Source organism: Bactrocera latifrons, unplaced genomic scaffold (genome assembly GCF_001853355.1).
Source record: "Bactrocera latifrons isolate USDA-ARS-PBARC rearing strain unplaced genomic scaffold, ASM185335v1 scaffold_87, whole genome shotgun sequence".
NCBI classification, from domain to species: Eukaryota; Metazoa; Arthropoda; class Insecta; order Diptera; family Tephritidae; genus Bactrocera; species Bactrocera latifrons.
Genome location: NW_017537567.1, coordinates 397,942 through 411,487, shown reverse-complemented (window position 1 = coordinate 411,487; position 13,546 = coordinate 397,942). Strand labels below are relative to the sequence as shown.

General features: G+C 36.8%; 1 protein-coding gene across 3 annotated transcripts in view; it reads right to left on the bottom strand.

The window, feature by feature from the left end:
- LOC108977329 (protein PRRC2A) overlaps positions 1 to 13,546 on the bottom strand; it is a 125,272-nt gene that overhangs the window by 17,139 nt on the left and 94,587 nt on the right. For all 3 annotated transcript variants that reach the window (XM_018946947.1, XM_018946946.1, XM_018946945.1), the window contains 2 exons: positions 11,122 to 11,985; positions 695 to 812 (listed from right to left, as the gene is read on the bottom strand). In XM_018946947.1, the coding sequence (XP_018802492.1) occupies positions 695 to 812; positions 11,122 to 11,985 (982 nt within the window). The remainder of the gene's footprint in view (positions 1 to 694; positions 813 to 11,121; positions 11,986 to 13,546) is intronic.

Sequence of the window (13,546 nt, the reverse complement as noted above, 5' to 3'; positions counted from 1 at the left end):
TACTCCATGCTTCTGGTCGCCTGGTGCTCAGAAACCGAAAATGCACGAAAATTGTGATTTTTAATTTTGCGAGTTTGCCGGAAGTTTGTGTGTCGGTGCAGAAAGATGCTGCATATGCTGAGGGGCAAATTAGCTTCATATTCTAGTGGACTTTAAATACACTTTTTTCGAAATCCACTTAACCAATTTCGTAAATTCGACCACTGTAATTTGCCCTGTGATCCAGGGTATTACCTGGAGTTTCATTTTATATATTTAGATATAGCTTTCATTGCGTAAATGCAAAATGCTCAAGAGTAACTAGTGGATTTTAAACACAAGTTTCTTATAAGCTGATAAACGAATTTCAGCATTTCAACCAAAGGGGCTTTCCCCATGATCAGTGGCATTAACCTGAATTTTATTTCATAAATTTAGGTGAATCCTGTTAAGCAAATGCAGTTTGAACCAATTGTTGTCATTAGATTTTAATTGTTTTTGTTTTTTCAAAGATCAATCAGCCGATTTCAAAAATTTGTCCACAAGAATTTGCTCCGTCACTCAGGGAAAAGCTTTTTTCATCCGTATTACTGGAATTCGCTCCGAAAACTGTGGCCAGCCAGAAAAGTAGACCATACTTCGAGCAAATATATGTTGAGAGAAAAATTTGTATGGAAAGTTTATTAATATGTGGTTGCGTCACAAATTTACTTACCTCATAGAAGGAAGGTGGTATATAAGTCGATATGACTTCAGCCATTGGAAATGCGATGCCCATTACCACCAATAATTTGCCATACAATGCGGAGAAGAGTGTGGCCAAGGCATCACCACTGGAAGAGAGATAAAAATTTGTCTCTAAAATCATGAAAATAAATATTATTTAAGTTATTATAAATAGTAAGTAAAGCAATAATTTTGTTTTAGTTCTTTGTCAGAATGTGCTCCAACACCTTGGATATTGTTTGTTTTTGCGGTGTGTGTGTAAGTATAAAATAAAAACAATAGCTGCGGGTTTCAATTAAGTGACCTATCTGGTATTTATTCCTTAATTAGAAACTTTATTTGAAATTTTTGAAAAATATGTTTGCATCACAGGAAGCCGATATTATCTGTCGCTCCATTATTCACAATACACTCTCGCGTCGTTAGTAAGCTCTGCTTCTTAAGAGCTCTAAATCAAGTGCAAATCAAGGTTTTGCCTAAAGCAAGCGAAGATTAAACTCAAATTCATAAATTATGCATTAACCTCACTAATGTAATAAAGGTGGGCACACGAACTTACATATACATATACATATGTATGTAAAGGAGCAATGCTTAACCCCATTTCCAAAGCTCTCCGCTTCGGAAAATAATAGGAAACGTGCGGTTTATTTCGGTGAACACCTTTCCGCACTTAACCGCAGCATAACGAGCAACAACAGCAAACACTACCACAAACCAACTATTAATTGGCAGACGAAAACGGTATATGGGAGTAAGTGACAGTTACGACGCCACCGAGTGTTAAAGGAAGTTAATATGCCAAGCATGAGCTTTTATATACATACACGTATTTACGTCTATATGTAAGTCAAGTGTATTGTTCATCGAAGCAATATGCCGATGGTTAGTTACAGGTGCCTGTTAAGTGAAGAACACACACGAGTGATGAATTGATGGACAAGCGAAGAAAACAACAGGGATTTTCACGATGGATAATTAAACATATTGAAGCAAAATTCATGGGTAAATGGTTAAATAAAAGTGCATGTAGATAGTTCCATACATATTATGAATATAACTTAGACAAGGGCTGCCTTTGCTTTGTCGGGATTTGGCAACCATACCATAGTTTTTAAAGTTTTGATGTTATACAACTCGGAACTTTTGATATACGAGCGCTATGTTTTTGTTCACAGTTCACGGTTGTTCTCGACGAAATTTTTTCCAACAATTATCGATGTGGATTAACTCAGAAACAATGCATCAATGATTCCATTTTTGGTAATGAAACTCCATCAAGTGCCGGTGCTTAATGATGGTGTAAATTACTTCAATATTAATTTCGTGAAGGTCGTCCTAAATCAGTTATGGTTCTAGAAACTATTCACACTGAACGCAAATCGATTTTGCAAGATCGTCATGTGACCTCACCTCAGATTGAGGCAATCCCACACATTTGGTCAATCACTCAAAATCAGGGTCATGTCAATGGTCGAGACAAATGTTAGCAACATACGATAGCGGCCCTCCGAAACACGTCTGACATCATGACAGCACTAAACTGTATGGATATTTCCAGATGAGCTAAATCCAACAAAATCTGTTCGCGGTATAGCCGGGTTGATACTTAGCCCTAGCGTGTTACACCAGCCCTTTGCTAGACTTAAGCCCTTTTGAATGTCGCAGAGAGTGTAGCAACAGGTTGCAGAGTCTAAAAATGCAGTTTGTTTGGGACATAGGAAGTATTTAGTTTGACGGGAATAGAAATAAATCCTTTTAACCCCTAAAAAGTCAAACATGCCTCTCCTTTTCTGTTCCAGACATCAGATCGACCATAAATTTAAAATCGTAGAAAATTTTGTAAAACATAATTATTTAAAAAAAAATTAAGATACGAAATGAAAACGTTACAGACTTATTTTAACCACCATCGTACCATTAACACAAACATTCAAAGTAATATTACTCTGTCACAACTACTCGCTCACAACTACTTATACATTAACGTTACTAATTATCATCGAAAGTAAGAGCTAATGGCGAAAGAGAGCTGATGGCGTGTGTCTACAAAGCGGTGTTAACCAACGGCGGAACGCTGAAGCTCATTAAATAGCAGTCGACGACTAATCCTAAAACAACGTTGGATATCTTATATACTAGTACATATGTGTACTTGGAGGCTGTCGTAGATAATGACTCGTTAAAAGGAAAAAAGGAAAGATCAACAATGATGTAAATGTGCAGCGTGATGAGAGAAAACGTTGCATGTCGGGCTAAATGCTGGGACAGAGCGCAGTTGAAAATTTATTGCTAAGAGCAAAGGGTAGTGCGGATAAGCGCAAATAGAAATAAGTGATACACTATAAAAAAAATTTGTATTTGATATTAATTTTTAAGAAAAAACTAATAACAAAAGAATAACTAGTTAATTTTTGTAGTTTTAGTCGAAAACTTATATTTGCATGAATTTTAACTTTTTTGTCAAATATTTACCAAGTTAGTAAGAGGTAAATTTGTAAAGTAATGCTGAATGTATGGATGCCACACCAGCTGTTGCAAATGTAACAAGTAATATATTTCCTAAGAGGGCTTTGTCCGAAAATGTAATACGAATAAGTTATATATTCCATATGAATACACTATATTGTATATGTAACATATATAACTACTGAAACATGAAATCCATTTTGTAAAATAAGTCTTGAATAACCARCGTTCTTAGTTCACTCTTCCAACACCAGCTAACTCAAAAAAAACGCCATGGACCAAATTTTCATCTGTTTCTCCTGGGAATCGCTGACGAATCGCAACAAAATCGATCTATTTCTGAAGCGTATGCTTAATGATAATGAAAAGTGACTCAACAGGAGTTAACGACAACGTCAAGCGAAAGCATTAGTAATGGAATCCAAGCTAGAACTAAAGATCAGGAAAGATGTGATTGGGGCCTGTATTGCTAACAATTGGATCGTTTGAAAGATGAAAAATCCCAGAAACGGACAGTTTTAGACAATAAGAAAGGTGTTGCATTAGGGCGTGTAGTGACTCGCCAGTAGATACTGGCTCTCGGTTGGAAGGTTCTTATTCGTCCATCTCATAGTCCAGACCTAAATCCACGCTATTATTATCTGTTCCTGGTTAGGTTTTTTCATTTTTTGAAAATAAGGTGGAGAATTTTTAGGTGAATTTACATTACATTAAAAAAAACCATAACTAAACTAAACAAATCATTCAATTTACGTCAAAAATAATGGATTTCTTTCTACTAGACTTTTTGGTAAATTATGAGACCCAGCCTTCATTACTGGATAATATTCGACCGAATAGACCACGCCCAGCAAGCATTGCAGAAAATATAGCAGTCGTAGCTGACAGTGTAAATGAAGACCGTGTAGAGCCGATTCGGCGATGTTCGTAGCAACTCGAACTGACATATGGAATGACTTGGCACATTTTACGTGGAGACCTTAAATTGAAAGCGTACAAACTACAGCTTGTGCAAAAGCTAAGAGCCAAATTGTGTTTAACGATGAGTCTCATTTGTGACATGGGTAAGGAAATAAGCAAACTTTTCGTATTCGGGACGAAGAGCAACCTGTAGAGATTCAAGGGCACTCATTTCATCCACAATCGTATGTCGCACATCAGACTTCTTCCAGTGGGGATATGTGCAGTCTAAATTCTACGCGGAGCCATCAAAAATTGGACTCAACGGATATGTACCAACTGAGAAGTAGTGAAGTTTCTGTGGTTTTTCTTTAAAAAAAAAGGAGGGGACCTAGAAAAAGATTACAAGATTACAAATGATAATTAACCAATATACGCAAAATAATTACTGAGAAATATTTTTTCAAGGAATTTTGAACTTATGATGTACGGTGATTCAATTATCATTTGTGTGATTCGGTACATATTGTAGTAGTACTTAGAAAAAAGTTTACCGACCAGGTCAGGCCAAAGGGTTTCCAAATTTTCTAATATTTACTACGACTGCTATATTTTAGAACTGTAAATTTTTCTCTTATAATCTAGTATTTATATAGTTTAAAACATTTCTTCGCAATGTCAAACMACCTCAGGAAAGATTCACTCTTGTTTAATTTAAAAGGCGTGACTATTATTTAACCGCATAGTATTATACAATATAATAGTGCAGTTAAGTTTTGCCGTTTTAATAGAGGTAAATTTATAGGCAGCCTGCTACCATGCTGGAGAATTAGATGTATCAAATAAGATGAATGCTGCGCTTTACCGCAACGCACAACCAACCAAATGCACTTGCATATATACATACATATATAATACATATCTATATATAGAGGCAAGTGCGAATGTCAAAATAAAGTAATTTCCTGGTTGCAGTTGCAGCGCTTGAGACATTACGTTTCTAAACGCTTAATTAATGGTTCAATGTGTGTGTAACCATGCAGTTATGTGTGGATAATTGCAAGTTGCTGCCTCACCACAACTACTACCAGAAACAGAATGGCAATTATGCGCCGACCACAACGGCTAGAGTGTCTTTTCGTAGAGAGCAGGCATCCAATTTGTTAAACGTTGTGAGATAGCACTGATTGCACTTAGTAGAAATATGTATACAATAATATATTTTAAATTTGTGATATCGAGTTAAGTGAAAGTGTTTCAGACACTTAGCTGGGAGTGGTGAGTGCTATTTTTAGTGGAACGACAGTTTAAGCACGAGTATTATATAAAGCCAGTAACAATATCGGTGAACTTCATACTTGGGAAATATTGTCAATATTTGCTTTGTTTGCAAATTTTCTGTAATTTTCTTGGTCATAATTTTTGGAAGAAAAACCAACCTTTTCATTATATCGCTTAGCCCTCAAAATGGAGCAAATATAACTCGAACTGAGGTTACCTCAATAATTAATTCAACCCTTAAAATCCGTAGGACAACGAAAGTAACATATTATATTAACTTTAGCAAGTTTGAAAGATAATTATATGAATTTGGGCAAAATCGGTCCTCAATTATATTCAGTTCCAAAAATGAACATTTTTAATCCCGTCAGCAAAGATATCGGAACAAATAAAAAATAGTATTTCTTTAATTACTAAGACTAATATTAGAAAAAATTAGTAGGACTTTGTTCAAAATTTAAAAATTCTTAATTTACTCTTCATAATCTATGTCGTCCCCTCAATGTAATCCTCCTTTACCCCAAGACAGTTGCCTTTTGCTAACGCATTTGCCAATCCTCGAGGCAGTTATTAAAGTAAATTTCCTATTCACGAATAATGTCTTAAACTGACGACTTTCCCGGGAGCGGTCGTTTGAGTTTGCTGATTAGCCAGAAGTTGTACGGAGCTAAATAAAGCGAATACGATCGGAGTGCACCACACCTCGATAATCGAAGAAAACCCGATTTGTCGGCTCACCTTTATCACCACGATATTTGGCCGATTTATCGCCTTTTTCCTGGTAATTACTTTCATGACATCTTGGCAGTCGATAAGTATTGTTTCACAAATCGCGCTTTAACTTTTCTTAGGCCCAAATGATCCTTTCAAATGGTTCTTACTGATCCTTCCGCTATTTCAACGATAGCTGTAAGATCTCTGGCTGTTAATTGTCGATTTGCAAACACCAATTTTTTTTTATTCTTTGACTTGTTGATCATAAGTCTATGTTCATGGCCGTCCTTCCTGGCCATGGTTCGTCGTCGCTAATGATTATTTTGATGTGACTTTTGGCACAGATATCACTGACAGTCATACCAACCCAAAAAAAAAAAGCTTTCGAGCGAAATTTAAAATAAAAAGTCTTACTTTTTTTGCACGCAGTAACAAAACAAAAAAAAGAGCAATTGTTTGTGTTTTTGGTAGATAACATACTAGACTTGTTTTCAATAGACCTAATTTAAAAATTCCTATAAAAATATTTTTAATTATCACTAAACTATGATTATTTTTGATAAAGAATATGTGAAAATTTCTGAGCAAACCTGTGAAAAAGGATGTTTCTTTTTTATCAGACATGTGGTTTTCAAGAAGAAATAATATAATGCAATGTTATGTCCCAAAAATGGCCAATTTTACGATCTTTCACATCAGATGCAGCCGTCAAGCCTCATAACTCCACACATAATAATTCGGTGGTGTAAAATCTTGGAAGCTACAGGCTCACGACGCAAGATAATGCACTGACCAAAAGTTTCCTTCAATTCAATGGTTGAAACCAAAAGTCCTTGATTCAAGTACGCAAAAGTCATTAATCATGGCACTCTTTTCTGTCCATAGAGCAGAAGGTTTTTTGACCTCTCGTCTCTGAGGATGTGCATTATCCTCTATGTATGCGATGAGTCGCGCGAATCGAACACTTACTTTGATAATAAATTCCACGATTTGGAAGCGCTGTTCCGGAGTAAATATTTATATATTGAAATGGCAAACCAAATTGAGTATAAATCAAGTAACAGCTGTCAAAAAGATCAATTCGGAAAAAAATATTGTCCCACTGAAAACCACACATCACCTTACATATTTGCCAGATGCTTTATTGAGTCTCTGGTCTGAACATTTTTGTAGAGTGCACCTTAATGTTAATCAGCAAAATGTGAAATTTCAATGTGAAAATATATTCGAATATGTGCATCACCTGCCAAGAACATTTGTTTTTTAATGCTGGCCGATTACTGAGAAAGAACGTAATGGGAGGGTGTACCATTAATCACCATATCAAGCGGCTGTCGCCGTACTAAAGCAAATCTTTTATATATTTTTTTTTTTAATAAAAAAATATTGCTATTAAATTTCAAGCATAGTCCTTTAACTACATAATAGCGTACAACATGTACGTTCTCTGTGGCCTACAATTTATTAACATTATCAAGCCAAAGTCTATAAAATTGCACTTTTCAAACTTTAATAAACCATAACGAATCATATTTTCTACTTAGCACACATACATATGTTTATTACTTATATGTAGAGCGCCAAAATCTCAACATCATGTCAAATTTATGAACTCGCAGTTCATCACAAAGCAATTTGTCTTTGCGCCAAAGAACGTCCAGAGCAGGCGACAACACTAAGAAGGAGACATTAAGAAATTTAAGGAAAAGCCCAGAAGTGAGTTGGTGAAAGCAAAAGCGTGAGTTTCCGTGCTTCTTGTAGATTTAAACGGCCTTTAATGAACAAAATAAAAGACATACGAACACAGAGTGCACTTTTGTCGCTGGGTCCTCATACATGAGCTAATGTTTATGACATCAATTTTTGTTTGAGGAAATATTATAAGTTCGGTATACAACCTATGTACATACAAGTACATCCATACATATGTGCATGTAAGTCATTTTTCATGCTTTGAGTTGACAAAATTCGTCTTTTTTTTCAATTTCTCCAAAATTGATGAAGCAATTTTGTGGGATTTGTCCTTTGTGTCTGAGGCAGCGAGGCAGCGAGGCGCATGATTCGCTTTTAATTGAATTTGCCGCCATCGTGATATTAGGGACTTTGTTTGGGATAATGGTATATAGATGCATATATAGGGCCAATAAACTTGATTTCATGAAAGTTATGATTTGGATATTGACAAATTGTAGGGAACAATGGGAAATAAGTTGAAAGGTAATCAAGGTTCACTTTGATACCAAAATAAATCTTGAATCGGTCTTTTAAATAATTAAGGTGACAAATGGAATGGATAAAATTTCAAAAATTTTCCTATACTTTTGTGCGTCAGTTTTTGAATTTCATAAGCAGAAGGTCATGTTAAATTCAAGTAGAGTTATATTTGATAGGTAACTGCTGTAACATTTGAAATTTTTGGTCTTAGAGAGCTGTGTGCACAATGGGTGCCGCATTCGCTAACAATGGAACAAAAGCACATTGGAATGCGACTTTCCCAGCAACAGTTGGAGCGTTTTAAAAAGGATAAAGTGGATTTTGTGAGTCGATTAATAAGTATGGATGAAACTTGGGTCTATCACCATGATCCTGAATTAAAACAAAAGGCTAAAGAGTGGTGTGAAACTGGTTGTTCGGCTCCGAAAGGAGTTCGTGTCCGGAAATCGGCAAAGACGGTTATGGCATCAGTTTTTGGGATGCAAGAGGAGTTTTGTTAGTGGATTACTTGAAAACTGGTAAAACAATTAATTCTGAATATTATTTTTGGGCATTTTTAACCAGCTGAAGGAAAAATTCGTGTGAAAAGACCCTGTTCACAGAAGAAAAAAACGGGGCAAGCATTTTCATCAATTGAAGAGGTCATAATGGCAGTTGAAACGTGTTTTGCAGACCTTCCAGATTCTCACTTCAGGGATGCGATCCACAGATTGGAGGATCGTTGGAGTAAACGTATTAAAGTTTAGGGAAATTATACTGAATAAGAAAGTGTATTTCGAATCATAAGATTATGTTTTTCTTATCAAACGACAAAACTTTTTGAACAACCTGGTATGTAATTGGAAGAAATTGTATTGCAAATGCTTTTGTTGAAATGAAAACCCAACAAATGTTCAGAGATTTCAATGTATTTTAATCGATATTTTACGGTTTGAACTTCAAATTTAAAAAGCCTTTTCTCTCTACATTTTTGACTGTATTGATTCCATTAAACATTGATTACATTTGAATAGCACGAAATACTTAAGTCAAAATTGAACTTGCAAAAATCAGTTCATATTTTTTCATTAAAATGAATGTATATTCTACTGATTAGCTTAACTTTTTATATGAAAAAACAGTCAGAGAACAATGCATTTGTGGTTCGAATGACAAAAATTGATATTAAACACCACTTGGCTTTCCGACCACTAAATTCAATGATTACGTATTAGTTTCATAGTAAACGCGAAAGTTTTGATAGATTTGTTATTGATGGTCATTTTAACACTTTTTTTTTTTTTTTTTTTAATTAAAACCACATGCAAAAATATTCGATAATAGTTTTTTCTGTAGTCTTTAATTTGTGTTTGTTTTCCTGTGAAAAACTTTCCAGATCAAAAATAGGGTGATAAAGTATTTATGCAAATGCTTTGGGAAGAGATTTCAAACTTAATGAATAAATGTTTCGAAACAAATATGAAAGCACAACCGAAATAGTATAAAAGGGAAAGGAAAAGTAGCAGGTGACAGGAAATACTCTAATAAGAAATATCAAGTTGGTCTTGTTATGCAATTTTGATAACATTTTAGTGGACAGTGAAGTTTCCAAGCCAAAAAGTTGACTACACGATTTGGAAAAGTTAAGGAAAATTAATAATACGAAGAAGTGAAAAGAAGTGAAGGGAAAATACTCATACATGGTTTGGTAAGGGTTTTGCTCATTCGTCAGAAAATAGAAGCCAGTAGCACTAAAAAATTTAAATGTGCAGAATAAAAACATTTGGAGAAGACAATACAACCCTTTTTCATACTATAAAATGATGCAGTATTATTTTGACCAGTTTTTAGAACATCGCACTATCCTGAAAGGACTAGTTCACAGCGAACTTCGAAAAACCTAAAATAATGTAAATGTTAGATAAAAGAGAACATAGCAAAAAATTATCTTCAAGCCAAAAATGTATTTTCAAAAAATCTTTTCCGGAACTATGACGTTCGGCCTCTAAAAGTTTTGATGGGACATACCGGCTGATCCAAGTAGGGGTACTTTTTCCAATAGCCTTTATTCACAGATCACGCGGGAGTCATGTCAAGCTGTCATATTATTTTTCTTCAATATTGTTTGGCATTTCATTATGGATATAGCACATATCTCAACTTCGTTTACAAATCGTTAAACTTTGTTAGGAAAATTTATGTGGTTTATGGCCGTTGGCAATACATCTGGCTCCGAATGAAACTTAGAAGGTCCATTATTTGCTTTAGCAATGTTCACATCGCCGCAATGATAGATATGCCAACTAGATTCTGTCCCATTAATACTCACGCGGTTAGGCTAAAGATTTTGGAGAACGCCACTTGTCCAGGTAGCAAAGAGGATGGTGGACACAATCAGACACTTTCTTCTCTGCTGTACAGTTTTCGCTGGATTAAGGTTTAATCATCTGGGTTGCCATACTTTCTACAAACGTAGAATTGATATAACCATCTCAATAAATTTGCGGCAGCCTCTAGACGTATAGCTGAAGACCTTTGATCCATAACTAGGGGTTCCGAGTATCACAGCGGACAGGAGTCTCTAGCTGTCCAAATGGGATTATTCGTGACTTCATGAAAAATTAATCTATTTATCTAACCTAAACTACTTGGTAAAAATGACACTTAGTTCTCAGTTTTAACTACCATGGGACACTACGGGTCAAAATAACAGAAAAAGAGTGCTAACAACAATTTCACCGCGAATGCAAATAACTGAGATGTTATCGAAAAATAGAATATATACAGTTACTAGCCTCATCTAGAGAGCATACGATTCAAATATACATATATATAAAATCAAATTTAAGGTGTACTTACGCTCTGACACGCGGCATTGGTGGATATATGAATGACGGTCGATGCGTTCGCTTGATGGCTGGCAACACCGGGTAGCTGGTCAACTGATGCGAATGATACATTAACGCTAAATGCCCTGTCTGTCGATCATCACCAAGCGCCGAGGAGAGACGGCGATGCGATGAACCGGGTGACGGTGGACCCGAACCGCCTGCACCGCCACCGCCACTACCACCAGCATCACCATCATCGCCACCTTCACCACCTCTAACATCCAGTTGATGGCTCAACGCTGACGACGTTGCTATATTCGACTCATCAATGGTGACACGATGATGAGAGCCCGAACGACTGGCCAAGCGTCCCGGCGACACCGAAACACTTGAAGCAGCGGCATCTGCGACCAGCAGGACACTAGAAGTGGCCATAGTGGCTGCGGTGGCGCCATTGCTTGGCGGCGAATGACGTTCTTGTGTGTGTGGCGGTTTGGCTGGTGGCGTTGGACCGCTCATGCCGCTCACACTGCCGCTGCTATCCTCATCCATCGCACTGCTGCTGTAGGGACTCGTTTTGTGGTGATGGTGCAGCAGATGTTGTGCGCCAGCATAGCTGGCGGGCACTGTGGGCGTAGCTACGGGCACACCACCGTGTGTGTGATGATTTTGATGATGTGGATGCTGGAACTGGTGCGGCAGGTGATAGTGATGATGACTGCTGAGGTGTGCACGCATCACATGTTGTGGCGGCTGTTGTTCGTCCTGGTAGCTGAGCGATGTGCTCGCCGTGGCAGCGGCGGCGGCAGGCGGCGCGGCGGCCATGGTGGGTGAGACGACCGAAGCGGCGTCTAAGGTTTCACTAGACGCGGCTGCCGAGTCACTGTAGGTGCTGCAAGTGGAATTGGAACAAGAAAATGTTGTTGCGGCCATATAAAAGTCGGTTGTATATATATATATATATAGATTGCTTGTTGCTTTATATAATTTTTTTGGGAAAATCACTAAGGTCGCTTGAATGGATCTTAAAGATCGTTAACTTTGACGAACACTATCATATGTTTAACGTTAAAATTTAAACTTTTGCGATTATTTTTCGAATTTTTTAAAATATTTCGCTCGCTGAATTTTTTTTTTTTTTTTACTTTTCTCTCTTTTTTAATAATAACATTAATATTCAAAGCTTTAATATTTCTATGCACTAAATCGTTTAACGACCTCAGCCGTAAATTTCAAACCGCCCGCCATAGCTCACACTCGCCGAATAACTGCGATGGCAGTGCCGTTGATTTATGTGCCCAACTGTCCCACAGACCGGATGTGCTTGAAAACGCTGTAGTCGCGCAATAATAAAAAAGAATCAAACCGATTTACAACAACACTTGCAAATTTATTTATTAGTAGCTTGTTCGGTATGTATGTGTGTGTGTGTGTTTTTGTTGTAACTATTAAATTGGATAATTCAGTTTTAAGTTGTTTGAACGCCCTAATTGACGTTGGTGTCGGCACGACTTTGCCACCGTGGGTTGAGTATTTTTCGCAAAACAGCGAAAGTGAATGTGAAAAAAATAAGAAGATATCACTGTGGTGTTACTTTTGCTGTTGTTGTTGTGCGCGTCATACGCTCATTTGTACGGACAAAGCGATGCATTCAATTTGCATTATGAAAAAATCACTTTGAACTCAATTCGGGGAAGACTTCATTCATTGAGCTGGCGAAAGTCTTGAGCATTTTGCATTAAGTGATAAAATGTTTTGCTCGCATATAATGACCCGTACAAGTTGAGGGCATTTACTAGAGCACAATTTAAATAAAATATACACTTCATCTATATATAGCTGTTCAAAACACATGTAACCGTTGAGAGAATTTCTAAAAACTTTTAAATTCCATTTTTGCTGTGTGGCTTGTGGTGCCGTCCTATTGGAACCACATATTGCCCAAGTCCATATGATTTAATTCGGGCCAAAAATATTGAGTTATCATTGAGCGGTAGTGATTCCCATGCACAGTAAAATGCCGGTCTTTATCATCACGATATCACGGTAAAGATGCCGCTGGCTCATAAGCCGCACGAAATCGTAATATTTTCGGGATGCCAAAATAAAATAAACGAAATCGGACTACAACCGCGTCTACTTCCTGGTTGATTCTTTCATTTTCCAGTACACAAATCAAGAAGTAGTTGATGGAAGGAACGGAATGGAATAATTCACAAGTGCCTTTAACGTTTTCAAATTGGTCATGAGAACATAAATGACGATCAACATGTGGGTCAATCAATCAAAAGCCTAAGTCATCATTGAAATTCATGGAAATGGAATTGAACATCTCCAAAACATCGATTTATCGCATTTTGAGCGAAAGTTCGGGCTTACGAAGGGTGTGTACACGGTTTGTTCCACACAAATTCACTGACGATCCAACATTCGATTCGACGCTTGTGACCGAT